General features: G+C 39.4%; 1 protein-coding gene across 5 annotated transcripts in view; it reads right to left on the minus strand.

The window, feature by feature from the left end:
• Nucleotides 1–24,877, minus strand: part of LOC102695197 (A-type potassium channel modulatory protein KCNIP2) — a 251,957-nt gene that overhangs the window by 108,161 nt on the left and 118,919 nt on the right. Inside the window, exon 1 of one of the 5 annotated variants that reach the window (XM_015347824.2) lies at nucleotides 22,423–23,844. The exons of the other annotated variants lie outside the window; for them this stretch is intronic. Within the exon in view, the coding sequence (XP_015203310.1) occupies nucleotides 22,423–22,510 (88 nt within the window). The 5' untranslated portion in view covers nucleotides 22,511–23,844. Of the gene's footprint in view, nucleotides 1–22,422; nucleotides 23,845–24,877 lie in introns of those variants that run through there. 5 annotated transcript variants of the gene reach the window in all.

Consider the following 24,877-nt stretch of genomic DNA (forward strand, 5'->3'; position numbering starts at 1 on the left):
TCATCAGCCAGGCGAAAGGAACACCAGCTCCTGCTACAGATTGCAACACTTTTCTCTCAAACTAGTAAGCATGTCTCTGGAAGAGCAGAAACCCCACACAGAAGTTGAAGCACTTCACAGGCTCAAATGGTCCGCTGTTTTTAACTCATTCTCCACATACTGAGGCATCTCAAACTCCTCTGCGATTTTTGATCATTGTTTTCCTATCTGAGCACTCCTGATCCTAGTTGTGAGTAAAACCTTAGCCTCAGACACCTACACCAGACAATGATGATACTGTACCTTCATCAGTATGACAGACACTTTCACCCTATCCTTGCTCTCTTTGATTTTCCCTTAACTTTCACTACTATGACTATGAATCTCTGACTTGGTTTTCTCCAAGCAACATTCTTCTCTCTCTTCGGCATTCTTCACTCACTGTCTCACTCTTCCCTTCCTGAGACACTGTTCCATTCACTATCTCCCTCTTACCTCCTCGACACTCTTCCCACACTGTCACACTCTTATCTCCTCGACACTCTCCCTAACTATCAAACTCGTACCTCACTGGACACTCTTCTCTCACTATCACACTCTTCTCTGCCTGTCTCACTCTTCCCTCTCTGTCACACTCCTTCCTCACTATGGTACTAATCATTGCTTTCATTGCTACATTGCTCTTTCCGTGTGACAATATCAGTATAACAGACACTTGTCCCTCACTGTCTCACTCTTACCTCCTCGACACTCTTCACTCACTATCAATCTCTTATCTCCATTCAACACCTCCTCAACAATTTTTCCTCACTCTCACTCTTCCCTAACCGTCAAACCGTCCCTTTCCTGTCTTACTGTTTCCTCACTGTGGTCCTAATCCTTCACTGCTGTATTGTTCTCTAGGCATGAACATTTTCTTTAATACAGCACTCTCTAAAAATGTTTCCTCATTGTCAGATCCCTCATTGAAACACTGTTCTTTCGCTGTTCATTTACTGTTATTAATTCTTATTTTCAGTGGAAATTAAGCACTAATAATGTGATAACTATCCTGACAGCACAAGTTAAGCTACAAGTTTAAAGCCAAACTCACAATTAGGTCAGAGTTTATTTAATTTGCATATAACAAATAATTGAATTGAATTTAATGAAATGATGTCTAAAATGTCTTTAAGATGTCTTAATAAAATGAATTAATTCCTCTCATACAATTTACATTTATTTACATGCAAATTAAGGACTGTAAACTAAAAGCGAACAACAGAGTAACTTCCTATTCACTTTCCTGAATCTTCCAGTGGCCTGTTTTTCTTCTTCTCTGGGTGTTTTCTGCATTGTGTGGTTAGGGGATTGAAAAGAGGATTAAAGCAATGGCTGTTATCGCAACGTTTTGAGCGCAGCTGACAGGAACTGCTAATGTACCTCCTATGAATGTGCATCTACAGTTCAGGCCCTGCAAATCTTCTTTAAAAAGTAATTATTTCTAAGCAGGAGCGGGGTTTCTTAATTAACCCCTTGATCTAAGTGCTAATTGTGCGCAGTTGTATAATGTATCTGAACAGTCTCCTGCCTCATGGTGCTCATCGGCCTGTCAGTGGCAGAGATAGTAAAGACAAACTGCCACACTGTCCTGACAGCCCAACACAGGGCTACAATTACCTCTCCAGCTTCATCGGTCCCAGAAGGATCTTATCAAGGCACGACTGGATGTGAAGCTCCGACAGTCTAAAAATATCTCAAAAGAAACCTGGTGGGGAAATGTTACAAGTGACAATGAGCACCATTGTGTTACTGTAGATACCAGACATCAGAAGAGCATACATCAAGCAAGAGTTTTTAAAGTTTAAAAAATCGAAAGCGCAAAAAGTACAAACAATCCTCCTGAAGCCCACTAGGGATTTCTACACAGGCTTCAACAGTTTTAAGGTACAGAGGATCCACAAGGGAAAAGCCACCAATAATGTACATGGTCCTTTTATAAAATAATCGTACGCAATCTACATGCTACACTATATCAAAGAAGTATTTTGTGTCCAACTTCATAAATGTTCGAAACAATACATTGATTCATACACATACTCTAAATGCAAAACTGCATACATAAAGTATGAAGCAAGATATGAGTTATGCCTAATTTTATATAATTATATATTACAGTATATATAAATATTATATACAGTACAGCTAAATATTATATAATATATAAAGATAGCTGTAATTACAGTACATTTGCTCCAGATGTAATTCCAGATGTAATGATATTTTTGCATGATTGTGCTTCCTGTGCTTCAACACAAAAATCATTAAGCGTGTCTCACAAGCAAATGATACACTCCTCTGTTTCCTTACTTCTCATTTCTCTGTTTTTCTAGTGGGTTTCCTGCATTTGCTTTACATTTATGACACATGAAAAGGTATTATCCTCAAAAAACATAATTGTCTGATGTTTCCATAGCCCTTCTGCATCCATGATGCAAATACCAACTTCCATCTTTATATGCATGATCGTTTGTGTCAAGCCCTGCACTATCCACAAACCAAGCTAACATATTCTTCACATTTTTGTCTCTTCTTCGTGATTAGCATTGGATCATCATGCAAAAGGTTGCTCATTTTAATAAGCCAGAGGTGATGTACTGTCAAGAGAGAAGAACGTTGTCTGTAAAAAAAAAAGAAAAAATGTACAATCTTGGCAAGGTCCTCCTTTACTGATAATGGAATCTCTTCACCATCACTCCCCTGTCGTTTCAACATTTATTTCACAATCACTTCATTCATAGCCTAATTGGAAATGAGCTGGCAGAGTGGTGCAAAAATGTTCTTGGGATTTGCATTCAATCAGTTCCTCTGAAAAGCAGACTGTATATGCAGTTCTAATTATGGTACCTGTATGACATGGAAGTTTTCTACAGCACAGGCTTATCAAAGCCTTTTTAAAGACATGTTTTTAGTGTCCACATTACCATTCTCAGCCATGATCAAACGCAATGCTTGCTCTTCACTATACCATAGCGTTTTTCTGTTCTTGGCAAGTGAAACAAGTTTTATAACAAATGTCTGACAAATAAATGTGTTGTATTAATTTCTACAGAGATGGAACACATTGACAATACCATAATAAAAGCTGAAATGAATCATTCATCATTATCACGGATGACTGATCAGAGGAGACAGCCCTAATCCCATAACGAGGGATGTGCATAAGAGATTGTTTTAAAAATGCCGAGCTGTTTGTCCAGGGACAACAAGAAGTGTGCAAGGGACCCCTTAGGATATGTTTAAGTTAAGAGGCACAATTTCTGAATTTCTCCTTTTCTCTCTTTTCATATTTATAAAAAAAAACGTTTCGAAAGATGAAAAGGTTTTACCAGTTCATAGTTCATAGTTTAGCACATGACTGTTGGGGTCAACTCATTGCTCAAAGAACAAAGCTGCAGTGCCTGTGCTGCTCTTGCTTTACAGTATAGGAGCAGAATAAGCCTGTGAGGATCTTCCCTTCTTCCCCAGGAGAAAACAGAGAAGCCCTCGGGGATCAGGAGGTGCTGGCAGTAATAGGAACCAGGTGAAATGATCAAATAAAACAGACAGAAATCTGACAGGATGAACTCTGCCTCCCTTGAGTACTTGTGACATTGTTAAGACAAATCTTTGACAGCATTAGGATGGGAGACGTCTAAAGAAAACTTTCTTCTGTAAGTGGTACTGGTTGACAAGCGGGCTTCAGTCCTAGTGTTGTGATCAAGGACACTGTGCTGTAAGAGGCGTTGTCTTTCAGATGCGACATTAAACCGAGGCTGTGATTACTTCGTCATTAAAGGTCAAAAGAATAGGTGTTAACCCTGGTATCCTGGTCTTTCTCAGTCTGGCCTTCCTAATAACCTTCTTTAACCCAATAGGTGAATCGGTTTCTGGATCACCCAGGTGGGTGCTGCATTTCTTAGATCATCTGATATATATAAAGCCCTTTGGGATCTTTCAGGATAAAAAGTTCTATATAAATGAAATTAGTATTTTTACATATGTCATGCAGCTTTAACATTAATGATAGTCCACAGTAATTATGTAGTAGTGTATTATTGCCCATTATAATACATTTCTGAAAATACAAACGTATCCTTCTGGGGAATGAAGTCAATTTGTCTTCCCTCCACTATTGCACATGCCAGACCAAAAGAATATTCTAGAGTTAGGAGATAAAGTCAATTGCATTTCCATGAGCCCTCTGACTTTTAAACCTATGTACAGTAGCTTCACTCATAGTAATTTCTTCACATGTGCAAAATCGAATCTAATGATACAAAAAACAAGAAAATTATGTGAACTGTGAGATGAAGGTGAAAGGAGATTAATGAAAATAGAATACTATAACAAAATTCAAAGACTTCATCAGCACTTCATGCACAAATTGATTAAAGTCTTAAAGCTTCACCCATTAAATGTGCTTTTTATATCCCACAAATATTGAGTCCTGGGGCACAAATCTAAATAGCTTGATTTAAACCACAATCGTCAACTTTATAAAAGACAGCAGAAATCTATTTGATCACTTCTGCTCTGAATTGCCCTGAGAGTCAACATTTTTCTAACCTTCTGTTATGCTTTAAAGTGCAGTCTTTCACCAAAGTTAAACAGCAGCCATCTGCATCATGACTGGTTTGAACATTCCCTCAGATTTTCATCCTGATGTAGAAAAAACAAGCTGCCATAATGGAAGGCATGTTGACTACATTTTAAAATGTCATTTTTGAAAGTACACTTTGGTTTCATATTCAAATTGCTACAATGCTGAATCATTTTATGGTGTATTATTACATTAATGCGGAACAACTACTATCAAATGGAACAGTATATCAGTCTTGACATTCTTTACATAATTTGTTAGTTTTGAAACTAATATTTATTCATACTGTATACAGTATATGAGTGTGCCATAAAATAAAAATGACCTTGTATCACAATTCCCTGGTAAAGACATACTGTTACTTTTTAAGCATTTATTTGGTACAGAGCAGATATACAATAAGATTATATACAGTGTATATATATATTTAAACTCATATATTCAAGATTACTGCTTTTCCAGCCTTTGACAAGCTATTGAAATCTAAATTGAAAACTGCTATTCATACTAAACATACTGTATGCCCTACAGTAAGTGCATCTTTCATAAAGTTGATTTCTTAAGGCATTAATAGATTTGGAATCTACTGTATGTCTTCATCAGTTTAAATGGAAATCAATAGAAATTATGTTTCCCTCTGTTTCCTGTCATGTACAATACTTGCTGTCCTGTTGTTACAAGGCAGACCTGGGGTCTGATCTGTAATATCCACCAACACGCCGACTATGTCAATAGACTGTTTTAATCTACCTATCGGTCTGTCTTTCTGTCTGGCTTTGATAGCGTGGCTATAAATATTCTGTGTGTAGTTTTCCAGCAGGGCGCTGCAGGTACAGTACACACAAACAAGCAGGGAGCTAGAGCAGCCTGTGTTTGACATTCTGCAGATGCACTCGGATGAAGACAGTGCAGCTCTGCGATGCCTGTAATTGCTCCCTGAGCTGGGCTGGAAGGAGTGAAGGAGAATGGAAACGTGGGGATGTATTTTTAAACAGCCTGCTCTGAGCTGCTGTATAGACGGAGAGTACTGCGGGCCACCTGTACCACCACAGAGAATTAGTCAAGGAGAGCGAGTGTGACAGAGAGACCATGACTGCCGGCAAGCGTGTGCTGCTCTTTTCCCACGTGTCAGGTTCCGTCTATAGTAATTGGGTGTGCGAGAGAGACTGCTCCGTTGTTTATGCAGAGGATAGCTCTCATGATCTATTCAGGAACTTGCAGTCGAACAGGCAGAGCAAGAACGTGATGGACCCAGCACATCACAGACCTTTCAGTCCTCGAAAATGAGGATTACAGATCAGTGTTAAAATCTTGACTGGGCCTGAAGGAATTTTTCAGAGATTATTCTGACATTATATATTACATTATTTATTACATTACCAAAAATGGAGTCTTTGGCACTGGGCACAAGGCAGAAGACACCCTGCACCATTATTGCATTTGGGTTTTTGTTTCTATTCATTCAAAAGGGAAACCAGTCATTTATTTACAAAATTCTTAATAAATAACACATTTACTGACTTATATAACACACATTTCGTATCAGTATTCCTTTAACATACTATACACGTATAGATTGTGGCATAAAATTATATGTTTTTAATTTGATTCCAATTTTAACTGCATGAATTGGAAACTCAGAAGACTCAAAGATTATTTCCTGCTTTCTTAAACCAAACATTCTGGTAGTGTATCCAGGGTTCTGGACTCATCAAAGCCTCTTTAAACTGTCTGGATGATTTAGTTACTAGCAGAGGACTCTGGATTGGCCTTCGTGACTTTATCCAGACCAGCAAAATCTGAGTGGCTGGATAAAGCATGAAACAAAAGTTAGCATGCACGAATGAAAGAGATATATGAACAGCTGCTCAGGGTAGCTGGATAAATAATCGACATCAATACCATGGCTCAATTATCAGTGGACTTAGTAGTCATTGTGGAGTTCATACTTTAATCAAATTAAAACAAGATTAAAAACAAATACAAATCATGGTTCGCATTTGTTCTGCAAACATTCAGTCTTTTCTTTTTTCACACATCTGACTTTAAATTCAGTAACAGTATAGGTTCGCCATAGCATACAAAAACATTCCTATATTTCTTGGTGGAAAATTAATTATTGAAATAGATCTATTTTTCCATTCATCCGCAGAAAACATATAAACTCAATGCAGACAGCACCCCAAGTCCAGAATTGAATCCTGTGCCCCATGTACTGTACTGTACATGGAAACTGTATTTTCAGCAGCACGATGTTTCTGATCATTTCTGAATCTGTAGACTGTTAGTTTGTATTTACAAATACGTTCCTCCAGCAAAAATGGCTTGTTTCTTTTCTCCTGTTAATATTTCAAAGTCATCATTTCTGCCTATAGTGCTTACTATCTTGTCATATAAGGTGCAACAAAGACATTCAATTTTACTCCTTTGTTTAAAAGATCATCTCGATCCAGAACAGGTCAAGAATTATATTTACTACTTCAAACATCAACACTCTACAAATATACAGGTACAGTACAAGCATATAAGACACATTCTATATATCTACCCTAGATTGACATGAAACACTTTTTGTGTCAGTGAGTATGCAGAAAATTCACTCAAAGGCATACATTTTCCAAGCATCCTCAAACTAAAGTGTGTTAGCACATTCAGTTTTTGTTTATTTAATTAATATAATAATTTTAGTTATTTTTAGTTAGTGGGTAAACTTCAATATTTTTCTAGTAGACGCTTGATATAGTATATCTCACATTAGATTAAAACTTTTTTTTTCATCCTACTAAGTATTTTCAATTAAGTGCATCCATTTGTTTGGTTTACTTTATTTTATTTTTTACCTTGTGTCAAAAGTTCACTGTTTGCTGATTAAATCTGATGGAACATTTTGATCTGAAGCAACTAAATATATATTGTTACAGTATGTATTACTAATGATGTGGGTCTGACATATCCGTATTGGACTAACACATGGCACTGGAAAAGTACCAGAAAGTGCAGCTCTTCATTCATGCTACATTTGTAGAATAAAATTTCACAGAGACCAAGATTAAATATATCAATTTTTCTACACAATTGTCATCTTCCTAAGTGACTCACTGTGGATAAAAACCTTGCAATTGTTTCCCACTGAGACTCCAGTAAAACAAGCACACCTGTTTAAAAAAGGCTCTGCCTCTGTCTTCATTTCACAGAGTAGTGGACCTGCTCACAAGATGGTTAGCATCATTAAACAGGCTACCGATTGAGAAAATGAGCTACAGGATTTGACCACCGATAAGGGTACCTTCTCAATGAATGGACCCTCCAGGCAGACACTGTCATCTGTGACAACATGTCATCTCAAGGGGAGGGAAAAAAGCCAGCGATTCCAACGGACTCAACCAAGTGATTAATCAAAGATCAGGAAATGTCAGCCTGCGCACAACCGACTCTAACAGCCCCCCTCTTCACTACCACCAGCCATAGATGCCCCCCCCCCCCCCCTTCCAGTTTCCCCTCCCACCATCTCAACAGACATTTGCTAATTGGGATTTATTTTTGGAAGATGTAAAGGCGCGACTCTCTGATGATGGATGTGGGAATCACTTCTCATGTTTCTCGAGAAAGGAAGGGGAGGGGGGCTGTAGGGGGATGGGATTGCAGAGCCTCAGTGAGCATCAGCTCTGCCAGACATGCACCAGTTCAAGGTCTACTTCAAAACAGCTTTCCCCATCCTGACAGAACAACCTGCAATGGAACAAACAGGCACCTTTGTTAACAGCAACTTTAAAAGCACGATCATGACTTTCTCTTCTCTCCCTGTGAGATGCTCTACCTCCAGCCTGATGCCACAGCAGGAATGTGTGGGGGCAAAGCGATTTCAGACAGTCATACAGTATGGCTACCATTCCCTTCAACAGAGTGCTCTTCAAATCAAGCAACATAGTTTCTTTATCCTGCTGTGTCCACTTGTCAAACAAGTTGTTTAAGAACATGGTTCCTGCCTTTTAAACTGCTTGCATGTCTGTATGCCACCTACACTAATTTTGGTGGCTTGGGTAGTTCTGTCCTCTAGTTGTTAATTTTGGTTGATTTGCTAATTAATTGCTAATTTAAATTAGACTCACCTGTAAGCAAATCATAACACAGCTGCTCGCAATTTATTTTAGAAATGTTCATGAATTTCAAAGTCTGCTGCAAAATTGTCCCCACTTTCCCTGAATTGGACTTCCTCTCACTAGATTTGCACCTTTAAATGAGCTTTTGGTAAATGGGGAGGGAATATCTGAAATTAAGGTGAAAAGGTCAGGCTTTGGGAGCTGTGAAGAAGCTCCATCTTGGATGCCCATAAGGACTGGCAATATGCATTCTGAGCACCTACTAGCCTTTTTTATATCTGACCATCAGGAGGCAGATAGAAATGACTATAGTACTTTTCAGCATCATGATTTCAATTAATAAATCTGCCAAATGCTGCAGCTGATGCCTCACTCTGCAGAAGGTCTACATCCTGCGTAAAGAGTCTTAATGCCAGGGATTAGCAGATTGGGCTGTGGAATTAGGAGAGCTCACTGTCTGATCCCTCCCTCTGCTCAGGTCTCACAAACAAACCAGCACACGTTGATCAAGATACATCGCACAACTGGCAAGCAGGAACTGAAATACTGGGTGTGGAGTGTGCATAGATGTCAGAACCCTTTAAATTCCTAGCAACTAGGACCAAAAATTGTTTTTGGTTGCTAAAACTACCACAAAAAATTGGAGAAGTCTCTTATAACATGTATTACAATTCATGATGAAATCTCAAACCCTTTTTGCTGTCCTTTGGATGTCCTTTGGAACCAAAGCCCTAACTACCGGGCTGTTAAAGATCTCAGAACACTGTAACATTGATACCCAGACTAAATTCACAGGTTTCACAGGTCACCTTAAAACAAAAAAGGAAATCTTGATGTTAAACTAAATATAGATACTAGAAAACAAATTTGAATGATCTGAATGATTTTCTGTGGTTGTTTATTGTCCTTCCTGAGGAAAGATAGGGAGATGGCTGCTATGGGTATGAAGGCATTGCAAAAATATAATCTTGAGCAATTTCCACCATGAGTGTACAGATGAGAAAATTCTTGCCTTCAACCCTGATTATGCTAGGTAAAAGGTGATAGCACTGCAAATATCGGTCTCTTATCTTCTTCAAATTTCTTTTTTTAGCCAGTGTTTAAATAAGTGCAAATCCCATGCTCACACTCAGAAAGAGGTGCCTGATCACACTGCTGAGTTTTGACACTCTAAACATCTCTTTAAAACATATCTACATGTAAGTTCTCAGGCTCTCTTTCACACATCCTAGCTCCTCTCATAAATGAATTATCACTTATCTTATTTTTACAAGCATTAGAACCCTTCTCTTAACAAAAATCTAGCCTTCCAGAATGGCAGCACTTTTTTTGCAGCCACTTAAATGTCGGTCTCCTGCGTCTCATCATTTTATAATTAATCTGCACTGCCTGCTTTTGAATCAGGAGCTCATATCCTAGATCAACGTAAAAGGGATGACAGCATCTGTGATTGAAGATAATAAGGCAAAAGGCTTCTCCTTCTAGAAAATTTGTCCAGGCATCCTGTAGTGTCCAAGATTGGCTATTAAGCACAGGGATAACACTCTGTTCTGTCTAAATCTCTGGTTACCGGTGGAGGCTTCTGACTTTTCACATAAAACAGATTACTGTTGTACGGAAGCTTATGTTCCCACTGACTTCTCATCTCCAATACAGCAAGCAGCTCTGTCCACATTCATAATGTCAGTCACATGCATGTCATATTTTATTTACGTTCTGAATAAGCAACTGGATTTGAAGAGGCTGTACAGCAAGTGGGTATAGTATTTGTGCATTGAGACGACCAGACGTGAGTGTTCCATTAGACATTGCTTTGCTTGAATTCTCAAATAATAAGGCTCAAGCATAAAACGGATACACGTCTGTAGATGAAAACAAATATATAGTCTTTCATTTTCTAAAAACATTCCTCTTACACAGTACTACCACGTGTGCTTCCAGACATGACTAAATCATATGACGTCACCAGCAGCCAGCTTTCAGAAGCGTGTGGAAAGCCACACATTCATGCTTCCCTCCTGCCTCCTCCCTGAAAAGTCAGTTTCCATGTCTGTCAAGGGGAACACAGATACAGTAGTCTGTCTGAGCGATGTGCTGCTGGGCTGTCAGAGTATGGAGAAGCTACCCCACTGCTTCCCATTATTGAATCCTGTTCGGCTGCACCTCGTGCCATCAAGCACATTTCACGCTCTGCCTCTCATGAACCGTCTGCCACTTCCAAGGAACTACACAAAAAAAAATGCACAACGTGCTCAGATACACTTCCAGCCTGAGAGTCTATCCATCAACACATGCTGTTGGCATCTCTCACCGGGTCTGGGAACTAAGGCTCAATTAAGATTCTTGTGACCCGCAATTATGTTCAATTTTACACTGAATTAGAATTCATTACTCTCCGGCAACAACACTGAAAGCGGGAGTGTGGTGCCATCTGCACTTTTCTATTACTCCAGCATGTCAGTACAAATGCTCATTTAGACAACAAGGAAGATGCAGTGCTTCCCCATGACAACATCACAATTTTAGAAGGGTTACAAACAAGAGGAAACCATTTGGCTTATCTACAGTTGCTCATTTGGTTGTATAGTAGATACAGCGAATGCAGCAGGAAACTTGCCAAGGTATCGTAATCACGTGACTGCATCCTGGAGAGCTGTCTTCAAACTCCTGCAACCATCTCTGTACAGAACTGTCCCCCTTTCTCATCTTTAAATGCACGTCCTTGCAGTTTCTGTCTGCTGGCTCTACTCCATGTTTCTCTGTTGATCCTGATGAAATCTACTCAGTTGGCACTTTGTAGTCTCTGTCCAGGACTAAAACTTTTCAGTTCTCTTAGCCCGTCAGATTAGGACATAAATTTAAACCTGAGTGAATAAGTGGTCACTCTTCTGCTCTGGACTGATTCCAGAGCAGTGATATCTTCATTGTAACACGGCAAATAAGATTTCATAAATGTTCTAAATTAGGTCTTCCTGCTACAGCATATAATTTGAATTTAACATCAATTGATTTAAATCATACATATTTAACTATACTGTATACTCCGACAGAGTCTTTTTCACTGCATACCCATATTGTTTAGAAGATTAAAGATTAATGTGTTGACATGAAGACCCATGTCTTTCTCACAGACAGATCCTTCAGGCTGTTTTGTGCTTTCCCATCTCATATGTGCAGCTTACTGTACTGTAGGTTGTTGCTACCTGCATGTCTCACACTGTACTTTTTTTCACATTAAATGTCACTTTGTCATTTCAGAAATCCTTTCATGAAGCTTCAGGCAATCATCAATACTGTAGTACTGTCTTTTCAAAAGCTAAATACATTTCATTTTGAAGAGAACAAAAGGGAAGCAGAGCACAAAGAATTGGCAAGAATCCAGAGTCGCATTTGATTTGATAAAAGTTCAGGTTAAGGCTACTTCATGCTACCACACAGAAAATATGCTAATTCTCTTGCTATAGTAAGACTTACCTTTATGCAATTAAATTACAATAACTAAATATTATGAAATAATAGCAGAAAAGAGATTGTGAATGGTAAGGACCACATAACTCAATTTTTTAATTAATACATCAAGAAAATACTACGATATTTCGATGTTACATTTTAGTAAATCTCTCATTTCCATACATTCGGAGAGATATAATACTGTACTTATCAGAAAGTTGGACAGCCATTTAATTCTAAAAAATACAATACAGTTTGGTATGTTGAGATCATGTCCTTTTAAGCTCATAAACAATAGAATGAATCAAAAGACTATTTACTGTTATTACAGTAGATCTACAATTACTAGATTGGAGCCCACATCCTTAACCACAGATTCAAATCCATCTCACCTTCATTTCAATAGTTACACCGAGTGTAAATCCAGCACTGTAATACATTTTCTGTCACTCCTGATCTGGACATAACAGGTATGAAATGTCATGAATTATCATTAATTAATCTGTTGACCCCAAATCTGTTGACCCCAAATAAGGAGAACAGAAAGCTATGAGATAAATTATTTTGTTTTTATTTTGTAGTTTTCTGTTGACAGAACGGCAAGGAGATTGCCTACTCCTGATGGCACTGATATTCACTTCTGGTACATCGTGCCTTTTGGTTTTCAGAAGATCATTTCAGACCTCAGACCCAGAGGACTGTGACCCTACAGCACCAAGAATGGAATGTTGTAGCTCTTTGGCATATGAAGTACCTGCTGAAGACTGTACAGGAACTTGTTTTGCCAAAAGACAGCAAACAAAAGAACAAACATCAAGATAAATTCCAGAAAGACTGATCATATCCAGATCAAACAAGCTAAGAATTTTGATATCAAAATGCCAATGCAGTTCAGTCAAAAGGACGTATGTCATAAAGTATTACAATGGGCCTTAGGCCTTGTCTTTTAAGGTACTCCTGCCCCCTGAGTAACTTGAGGCTAGCTTTCTTTTCCAATGGCAGTCCCTGGACTGGACACACACCCCTTGTTGGATAGAACCAAGAAAGCAAGTGGAAGCTAGAAAGGACACTGGAGAAGGTTGCAGATTCAGATACCAGAGAGCTTGCTGGAGGTACTGTATACTTTTTCTGTATCCCTTCCTTGTTGTACACTGGAAGTTTTTTGTTAATCAATTAAAAAACAAGTTTTATAGTATGTGCTTCACTGTCCCCTGTTGCCTGGAGAAGGAAAAAATACAAGACTTGCTGCCTGATGATTTGCTTCATTAAGGTATGACTCGAGTAGGAATTTTCTGGAATTAATATTATAAAAATGTAATGTGACATGTCGTGGAATTTTATCAAAGAAGAGCCAGGAGAGGCATTCTCATTCACTCAGTAAGGTCTTTATTCATATTGCAATATGGGAAAAAGCCATCACCCGTCTGTGCAGAGAAGTGAAAGCTGATTCAAAAGCAAGCAGGGAGAGCTCTTGTTTTAAATCTTTTTTTAAGATGACGCAACACTTCAAGGACAAGCAAAGCAGTAATTTTCCATTTCTTATAGGATTTTGCTTTAAGAAAAGAAGAGCAGTTATTCAAATAGTTTCTCATACTCCCTTCTTCAAGCAGCAGAGATAAACATTATTAAAACAACCTGTGCCCTTGACGTGCTATCACACTTTGTTCTAAGTATCCAGCTGCTTCTGCAGCACAGCTCTGTCCGTAAACAACATTTTTAGGATAAAACACTTTTTCTCAGTAACTTTCCATTACAGACAATATACAGCACTAACAGTCAAAAATGCATTATAATATTATATACAGCACTAGCAGTCAAAAAGGCATTATAATATTGAAACGTTTGGGAAGTGTGGAGGGGGGACACATGAAATCTACCGTAGTTGTAGCACACTCTGTTAATGTTTCGGGGTTGCCAACTATTAACAATCAAAGCATTAATAATATTTTGTGGCTCCTGTGTACTTATAATGTACAGTGCAAAGTCCGTTTTGCCATGATTTGCCCAGCATAGGACAGCCTAGACAGGCTGTATGGCTTTCTCCTAAAACCCTAAAAGACTCCTCATATCTTTGAAGTTTTTTGCAGTGTGCAGGAAAGATCCATTATACGAGCTAGCATGTCGAGATTATATTTAAATAAATTATTCTTTACCACCATTTCCCACCATATTCATAAAACCTCCAATGCATTCACCTCAAAGTGCTTGACAGCAACAGCTTCCTGTCCTACTGCTCTATGCAGAGTACAGGGAGGTTCTAGATATTGCGATGGTCAGTGATGTTCCTGGGAAACCACAGCTCTACCAGCCAATCAATGCAACTCGGTTTGAAACATGCCTGTGAGCTTAATGAGCTGTTGGTTCAGAAGTGCCCAGGGCTGTTTTCTGAGCAACTGCAGGATAGAAAGAGATGGTTCTGTAGCAACCATGCGAAACCAAGGATATTGTATCCTTTTTAGAAGGACATTTTTGTGGGTGCGCCATGTATTCCACCCTAACATTTTTTTTAACAAAAACAACATGGATATTATCCAATAGTGCATGTAACGATTTTCAAGGGCCAGCTATTAAAATAAAGGAATCATTTGACTGCGATGAGTTTTAAACCATCCTAATTTGAGGTCTCTCTGCTAGAAGTATTACTTCTTTCCCAGGAGAGTGGTCCTAACTAAGTACAAGTTCCCTGGATTGAACCAAACAAAAACCAAAAAGACTTCTGTGTGTTCTGACCCTCTCAGTTGTTTTTTATTACTTACAATAACAGCAAACCTGATACATGTCACCTCTTAAAACTAGGACAAGACATACCCCAAGCTTTTCTGTTCTTAATTGCCTTCAGACATGTTCTGCAAAGCACTTTCCTGTCTGCAAAAAAAGGCTCTCAGCCTTTGCATGAAGAAACCAAGACATCAATGCTACAGCACTATTTGAGGAAAAAAATGTACTGTTTTTGCAACAGAGCCCTGGTATGTGTGAAGCAGATGCCCTTTATAAAAAAGAAACCGCCTCAAGAGCAGACCTCCAGACCACACTTCAAGTTTTTCATATGTAACTGGAGAGCATAGGCCCTCTTTTTACAGTACCTACACCCCCTTCCAACCAGAGTTGTTCTTTGCTTACACTCTGATTTCCACTGCCACAGCTCAGACAGGTAAAATTAGACCAGATTCCATATGGAGAGAACAGGATGGATAAACCAACACCCCAAAGGTTCTAAACATTTTTAGCAAAGCTGGAAGTACAAACCTCTCTTTTATCATCTGATCCCATAATTTACTCCTTTGTGTTAAGCAGGGATGTTTCAATGGAAGCGTTGCCTGGGCACTGATATCGATACATAAAAAGGGTGATGGAGCTGGAGGCTATGGCCTCTTTCCATAAACTGTCAAAGCCTTTTTTTACCTGACTCCATAAAGCACAGTATTCTTAAGCTTGGTCCAAATATTATCAATATCAGTGTCTAGTCTTCAGACATACGCCTTGATAATAAGAGATTTATGCCCTGAATTGCATGAAGGAGTGTTATATAAAGACAGTGGACTTCTTACATGCATTAGAAAGAGAAAAGAGAAAAATGCAGGAAATATTTTTATGTACAGCCATCTTCATGAACATATCCTTTAGCCACAATGTCAAGATTGCTCTGCTTCTTCATCGAGACCCAGTAGCACAGCATCGCCCACAATGCAATGAGACAACAGCTTGAAAGACCAGGGTTCTGATGTATCCGGGTGAGAGGCCTATGGTGTCTGTCAACTGATCACAGGGCTCTTGTCTGGCTGTCTAGACTGTGGCTATCAACCCAGCTAAACAGCACAGTGTGGGTTGGCAGGACTCCAGTGAAGTTAATTAAGAGATCCCTACCGTACGACAGGTCATGAGAGGATTAATTATGCCTCCAATTCCAGCTCCGTCGACAGTAGGAACGGTAACTCATATTAAAAAGCTGCAGCCAGGTTGTCATTTCCCTTGAGGGGTGAACATATCTACTTTATTTACTATTATTAATTGCAGTAAGTATGCTACTTAGCTAAACAACATCCCCAGCAATTTAAAGCATTCTCTCCTTAGGGATATGCATTTTACAAGATCCTAATTACAAACTACAGTTAAAATGAGTCATGGGTTTGTTGAGAGTCGTTAACCAGACTCCCGTGGTATATCACTTCAGCGATCCCAGGGATATTAAAATTAAAAGCATGAAAGGTGTGGTCCAAAGGGTTTGATAAATCGATTTTGAAATAGATAAGGAGAAAGAAAGCACTTTATGTAACTTATAAAAAAACAGAACTCAGTTAAATAAAATAAGGACAATGAAATGCAGTCACAGTGTTTAAAGGCACTGGAAAGGTCAAGACAGAGCAAGAACAGAATGTTACAAAGCAGGCAAAAAGAAATAATAAAATGTCTCAGTGTTACAGAAAAAAATGAAGGAAGGATGATAATTACTGGGCAATGTGTAGATGATGAAAGGGCTGATGTATAAAATGGCTGGTATACTCAGGTGTTTACCAAGGAGTAAACTTGACAAAATGCCTCAGAGTGAGGAAGGCTCTATATGAAACAATATTAGCATAGAAAAGGTAGAAATATCACAGGTGCTAGAAGCCAATCCCACAGGGCCTGATGGTATTCTACAAGCTGTACATACTGTAAGGAAACATTCAGAAGCCATTAAACAAACTCTTCCATGAGTAACGCTTTGGGAGTTGGATCGTGGTTTTTCAGCACATCTGAATTAAGGTTATTGCAGCCAGATTCCTTGCAGTGCTGAGTTTTCTGTCTCCCTTTGTAGCCGATGGGAACATTCACACCACAGCACATGATATAGTGTATCTGGTCGGAAAACGGGATCTTCTGGTTCAGTCTTGCTTTAGCAAACCTGCACTGTGTAAATGTGCACAGAAGTACTGACACCGTCTGGGAATCAAAAATGATAAGTGAACGTGTAAGTTAAGTTACAAAAAGCAGATAAAATGAACTTCACAATCGCAATTTTGTTCACAGATCATTTGACATCTGGATTTTATAGCTTTACCCTGAAAAAAAATGGTTTTCTCCTTCTATTTCTGGTGGGAGGAAAAATGCTAGAATGACATTAAGCCCCTAAGAAAAGATCTTACTATAACTTAGTGTATAATCATCTTGAAGCTCCTGGAAGGCAAACAAATACTGAAATCCACAAACTAATGGTACGAGAGTGCAGAGATAGAGCCTCAGACACCTAAAATCAGAAAGAGGGTGTGGTTCCTTGAGAAGGATCAAAGGCACTGCTCATGCCATCATACAACAGATTATCACCCAAGATATTTAAAATAGAAAGGACAACTACTGTATATACTGTACATGAGATTGCATCAGAGCTTGAAGTACTGTAGTCTACCTACTCCCCTGTCCAGCTGCAGAAGATAAGAACCAGAGACTGAATAAGAGCCAATACAGTGAAGGGGTTTCCCTCAATAGGCAGTTACACACTCAGCCATCAGGTGGAAAGATTTGCTAGTATTCAAATGGATGAACCACAGCATTACTTGCATCATTTTCTATTGAAAACCGAAGACAGGCCATTACACAAAAGAGAGCAGGTACTTTATATTGGCCAAAGGAATGCAAGTCATGATGTTGAGCCTTTCAAGACTGCAATTTCCAACAGCTGACTACAACTGAACTACCAAGTAATTTGGTTAATGGTGTGGAGGACAACAAAAATTAAAATCAGGCATTAATACATCTAAATATAATTAAGCCAAAATGTTTAACAACAGAACCTTAATTACAGTCAATGTACTGTACTTTAACATACAGTATATCTTGCAACAGATTATTGTACATGACATTTCTTTATTTCTGTCATACTGAACCAGGTGCTCTTAAAGCTGCTTCGGTTTAGACAATCAGCTGTCTTTTTATTTTACTTTGTTAAAGTGGATCAGATGAAGTCTGTCCTATGGCAATGATATTGATCCAGCAGACAACACAGATTTTCCACATAGCTTTGCTGACGTAAGGTGCTAAATAAGGAAACTGAAGATTATACTTAGTCCTCTGCATGTAAAACATCTGCACCTCCTGTGTGAAGACCATAACGTCTGGACCTTCTCCCAGTAGCCAGCTTGCTCAAACTCCTTCTCTGCTGTTATGTGCTGTATATATTCAGAGTACTGGCTGTGCAAAAGTTACAGGTATTGCCACATCCAAGGCAATTTCACATCCCAGGGACTGGCCAACCCTGGTATTTGAATTTGAAAGCCACAATGCCGCTCTTACAGACCAGTTTATAAAGTCTTGAAACACACATAAGTTTTGATCAATTTAGTAAAGTTAGTTTAATTAAGTAACGTTAATTGATTTAATGTCAGAAATGCCCAACTCTGGTTCTTGAGAGCTGCAGTGTGCTGATATATACTGTACATTTCAAATAATATCTGCACTACTGTACCTACAGTGGCTATCTAAAGTATTCACCCTCCTTGGACCTTTTCACATTTCATTGTAGGATAAGATCATTTTATTGGCCATATACAATTTCTTGTATCAGGAATTTGTCTTTTCACATACTCCAACTTGGTCTCCATGAGACACACAGACAGGGAGAGAAGCTTGGGTTCAGAGCGCAGGGTCGACCATTCATACTGTACAGTGACCCTGGAGCAGTTGGGTTTAAGGGCCTTGCTCAGGGGCCCAACAGAGTAGGATTCCTCTGCCAGCCGTGGGATATTAAAATGAAAACCTTCCAACCACAGGCACGGATCCTTAGCCACAGAGCCACTGCACCACCCCATGTTCCAAAATGGAACATATTTAATTTGAGTTTTTACCATTGTTCAACACAGAGCACTTCCTAATGTCAAAGTGAAAGCAAAATTCTACACCTCCTCCTAAATTAAATATAAAACAGAATATAACTGATTGTATTCAGCCTCCTTGAGTCAATATTTGGTACATGCACCTTTGGGAGACATTACAATCATAAATCTCCGTCAGCTTTGCACATCTGGACACTACAAGTTTTGCCCAATCTCTGTAATCACCTGCATATGCGGTTAATATGAAATTGCTCCAGCTGTTTGATATTTTAAGAGTTACCAAACAAACAAGCTGGAGCAGGGCTCTGCAAGACAAAGAGCTGACCTCACCAATCATATCCATACATGACACAAATAAAATATTGTGATCTAAACAATTCCTAGCAAACTAGAACATTTATTTGAAGTGAACATTTCTAGGCTAAACGCAGATAACCAAATTAGAACATAAATTCATTTAACGTCAGATGGGATTACTGATTTCCAAACCTTATTTGTCTTTGCAAATATACGGATTAAGCTAAATGATTGTGCTAGATTAAAAAAAATAATGTGAACAGTATAAGCACACATGGGGGATGATCTATAGTGACTGCCAGGAAAGGTCTCATTTAAAAAAAAAAAGCTATGATGAAAAACATTCAAACCACTGACGGGTTTGTTATGTTACTACAAAAATGCTGTATACATATGTTGACAGCACCAGGCACAAAAAAATAAAATTTTCTGGAAGTTCGATATGTTCGACATATAACAAAAGGAAACAGAGGCATTGTCTCGGATCACAACACAACCAAAAGAATAGCCGTCCGTATGTCAACAGTGCAACCTCCATACCTACAGTACACCACCAGAGGCCATGCAGCACTTCTCTCAACTCTCAGCTCACTTCTTTACATTAATTTAACAAAGCAAGACGTCAAGACACTGGTTCACCTATTCAGATGGTCTAAATGATTCTTTTCTTGTCTCCTAAGCCACCTAAGAGGCTTCTCAAAAAAGCAGCTAAGATGCCCAGGCCTCCCAAGACCTGCTCTATGGAATGGCCTTCAGGCATGAGCACAGCACAGGTGTGCAGTGGGGAGACAAGGACCACAGGAGATCCCTACTCAGGAAATGGGACTGTCCCGTGACAGTTGCTGAGTCAGAACAGGAGAGAGACATGTCAGAGAATCCCAGGAACATACCGTTTCAAAACATAGCAGAAAGAAACTACAGTACCAGATCTTCAACAAATATACTGAAACATAGTAAATCAAGAGGAACCAGCGTTAATGGCTGGTCTGACACAGATTTAAATATATGAAGAGTATGGGATCACCAAGCAAGTCTGAAAAGCATTAGTAATATAAAGGTATTGCAAGACAGCAGCAAGTTGCTCTATGCTGTGCCAATATAAAATACAGGAACGCTATCTCCATGGCAACAGATAAAGGTCTAAACTTTTTGAATTTGTAAATATTTGCAGCACTTTAGCTAAACTGAACACAAAATGAGCCGAACTAAAATGTTGAAGCACAACTTTATTTTTAGTCAGAAAGCTGGTCAGACTTAAAAATGGATTAAGCTGTATTGACTAAAGCCACATCACTTAATGAATCCAAGGTTTCTATCTTCTTTTAGAAGAGCTCTTTTAATTGGATCTGCACTGGATAACTGTGTAGTTAAAAGCTTAAGAGCATTTTTTGTTCTGCAGTTAGAGTCTATGATTCTAAATATGAATATGGAGGCTACAAATTCCAATTTCTTTTGGTGGAATTTGGCTTTATTATAAAACCAGTAAAGCCAAAATGTTTGTTTTTGTAAAACAATTTTGTACAAAATACAAAGTTCTGAAAATATAACTACAGACCAGCACTCTTTTTTACAATGTCATCAAACCAATACAAAAGACAGTGTAAACCTTGATGAAAATGAATCATAAACATTTCCTTTTCAATAATGTCATGACAGCTTAACTGCCAGCTGCAGCTGTAAATCTTCAGTTAGATTGCCCCATAAGCTTTAAAACCATCAGTGAATTCACAGACCTTGGCTGAAAAATGGTGCAGAATTACTCTGATATAAAAAATTGCTGTGGTAGATATTCATAGAAATTTTCCACTTTTACTTTGGTAATTCACCTTGTCTTTATTTTGACTGTGTGATTCACCTTGTTTCCCAAGTGCTTCAATAAACTTGACAGGCAATGTCATGATTTATACCAGTACATGTCGATAAGAGAAGTGTCACCGTCTTTACAAGCATTTACTAGGACCACCCAAACTGCAGTCATATGTAGCATTGCAAAACACAGTACGGCACAGTCAAGCACAAGTATACCTTACTAAAAGCAAGATAAAAAATACTGTAGGTTAGAATGTACAGGACAAAAACCAACACATTATAATTAAATCTTCATATAGGTTGTGATAACAGATCATTCATGAAAGGGGTAGTAGGACATTTTTTCTGTTTAGTAGAACATTTTCTTTATCTTGTGCCCTACTAAAAACAGACTGGATAAATGGTGTGTTTGCATACAGTAGCTATAGAAAGGAGCTACTGGAGAGAATATTTAAATGACAAAATTAAGGCTTTATTAAATAAACATTAAAATGCAAATTCTCTGACTAAAGGAAAGGTTTGGAGAACAAATCTATTAGCTTCTTTCAGAGCTGCTGCAGAAGACTAGATACAGTACCTGCTACCAAGCACTGAAAATTGTCATTCTAGGTAAAACTGTACATTTAACTAGTTCAAAGTATTAGAGAACCCAACTTTTTCCCTAATAATTTCTTTACATAATTTTTTCTCATAACTGCATATAATTCTACTGTTCGCATCATTCACCCACCCTCTACTCTGAAAGGGCTCGGAGAGTAACCACAAAAAAATACAGACACCAGTTGTGTAATGGACTATGCTTTTTATTCTTAATACATGCATTTGCTCCCTAAGAGGCCAAAGAGTAAGATAAATTTGAATATATATTTACACAGTATATGAACAAATATGGCTTTAAAAAGACCTTGTAAAAGAATCTAGTGCAAATTACAGTACATGACAGTAGAGGCTTCAGTAAGTATTATAAAGAGTGCCTGTGAAACCTTCAACCCATCTTCAAGACATCGGCACAATGCCCGATCATGCCCCACAGCGCCCCTCATTACCCTGAAAGTCTAAACCTAACCCTAAAAATAAACTTGCTACAGATAAAAGAAGACATTTAAGAGGCCACTGATTTTCCTCTCAATTTACTTTTAACTTGATCTAGTGGAACTGAAGCACACAAAACGAAATGCAGAAAAACTAGGAATGGGTTGCACTACACTGCCCAGTACAGAAAAGAAGAACTTGATAGATTCTGCCAAGAGGACTAGTTCCCTCAATGCAGATCTTTTAAAAGGCTGACAGCCATTCAAATTCAGGACACCACAGGAGTCCAGATGTCAGACCCCCGATGAGCCCAGCTACCCCCTCCTACCTTGGGACAGCGTGCCTGTGACGAAGCGGTAGAAGTAGCGAGCCACTTTGGTCAGCTGTCTCTTACACCTCTTCCTGCACTGACTCATCTTGGCCGGACTCCCCTCCTTGGCGTGCCCAATCTCCGCCGCCACCGCCACCGCCACCGCCACCACCGCCGCCTCACGGAGCACAGGACAGCAAGCACGTGCCGTGGTGAGTGGCTGCGGTCTGGGATGCTGCTCGCTTTTTCAAGAGGACTTGTTTCGTTCCAGCTGTAAGGCGCTAGTGAACCCGGAGAGTTCGTCTCCACCCTCTAGTCGGCCACAGCTCTGTGGCTGAGGCGGGCTCTGCGAGGGGCTGAGGGTGGTAGTTGCCACCAATGCAAAGAAAAGGAAAAAAAAATTGTAAAGCTGACACTGAAGGCACCCAGTAGTCTTTTCTCTGTGGTTTTTCAAGTCTTTTTCAGGGTTTAGTTCCTGTCCGCGGGCACGGCAGGGAGCCGGGTGTTCTTGCTTTTTGTTTTTCTTTTCTTCGGCTGTCCGTCAGCTGGGAGGTAAACAAAACCCCGAAAGAAAAGGGAACAGACCAATTAGTGATCACAAGCTCTTCCTCAATGCTGCTGGTGCACCGCCTTTCCCCACCCCACCCCCCTCTACACTCACACAAACCCTCCAGGCACGGGAGTCAAAGGACGAGGGGCTAAAGTCTTCTCCGTCTGTTCAAGCAAGCCAAAAGCCTGGCTTGGGGGGGGGAAGAACCGCCTTCTTATTCTAAACCCTCTTGTCGTCTCACAGCGGGGTGAAGCGGGGACTTCACCTCGCTGAGGGAGGGAGCTCCGCGTGAAGGTGTAGCGGCGTGATGCCACACCAATGGCAGCCCAGTGCGTTTTCCCAAGGGCACGCGCCAGGCTCAAGTATGAAGAGGGGAAAAATAAATCCTGAGAAAAGTGCCCAGGGCTGAAGGTTTCACGGAGTTTGAATTCCCCTTTCTCTTTCTGTGAGAGACCTGTGCTATCCTTGATCGCGGATCCGCAGAGACAAAAAAGCAACTAATCCACCTGTCTTTTCTTTCTGAAATTAAATGTGCATAAACACATCTGTAAAAAGGTGAGCAGCAGAGTGCTGTTTTTCTCTACCACGACTAAACGGTTCTGAAGTGATTATCGTGGCTGAACAGAGATGAAGATCTTGGTCCGCTCACTTCTTTCTATCTCTTCGCACTCAGCAGGAAGGGAAAGCAGAGCTGTTCAAGATTCCACGTCCTCTTTTGCCTGGTTTCTAAATCTTTTTCTTAGGTGCAGAAAAATCCACCGCCGCCGACATGGACTTGCTTGTCAAGGTGAGTAGAAGAGCAGTCTTCTTTCTCTCCTTCTTTTATCTCGGTGCCATCCCCTCTCTCTCCCTCGCTCTAGTCCACGGCTCACGCTCAGTTTGCCTGGCTTGCTGGATGCTGTGAATTAGAGGTGATTATGGTCGCCCCGGCAACCACAGACTCCATGGGTTTGGCCTGACCAATCACAGCCAGAGCAAAACCTGCCCATCTTAGGCACTCGAACAAAAACAAACAAACAACATTACTACTATAGCTAATCAATTATTCAGCCATAATAATGGATGGAAGATGCCTGTCACACAGGTGACAGGGCTCCAGGATCCTCCACAGCAGCACCACGGACTGATGAAGTGTAATAAAAGCACAGACACCACTATAATGGGGGAAAAGCTGACACATAGAGTGAGTGAGCATACTGCTCTTTGTTTCTGCATTCCTTTTCTTCCAATATAAGAGTATACATTTCAACATTAGGAAGGTGTGGTAAAAATAAACCCCAGTGTGATACACAGTCCATTGCAAATGTGCTGCAGTCTGCTCCATTTTGCGTTTTGAGTTTTATTTTATCATCCACAGTTGAACTTTGCCAAATTAAACATGGCAGGGCTTTGGATATTTATTAGAATTTTTCATTTTTGCAACAGGTTAAAAAATCTTCTTCTTATTTTAAGTTGTATTGTTTCAGAACTGTTCAAGAGTCAAAGAGCATTAGTGCTTGCACTTTGGGTGTTTAAGATCCAACTTTACAACTTTTAGTTTGTGAGGTGTAGTTTTAGTTATTATCTACAGTACATTAGAACTGAATTAGAAACCTACAGTAATCCGATGCTTGCTGGATATTTATCTTAAAAACACTGCTACATTTCCACACCTAATTGTACATCTGTCTTCTTTACTGCATGTTTGATTGAATTGACTGAATGCACATTGTTCTCAAATGTGCAGCTACAGCCGTATGTTTTGACAAATTCTACATTACTGTGGAATTACTAACAGTATATGAAGTATTACAGGGCCCCTGGCTTCAGAAAGGATCTCACATTCCATCCCCAAACCTCTTGCTGTAAAGTACAGACTACTGCCCCTCTGCAAAACTAACTACGGTATTCTGAACACTTTCACTATCGAAATCTGTTCATTGA

This window comes from Lepisosteus oculatus, chromosome 4 (assembly GCF_040954835.1).
Source record: "Lepisosteus oculatus isolate fLepOcu1 chromosome 4, fLepOcu1.hap2, whole genome shotgun sequence".
Classification (NCBI taxonomy): Eukaryota; Metazoa; Chordata; class Actinopteri; order Semionotiformes; family Lepisosteidae; genus Lepisosteus; species Lepisosteus oculatus.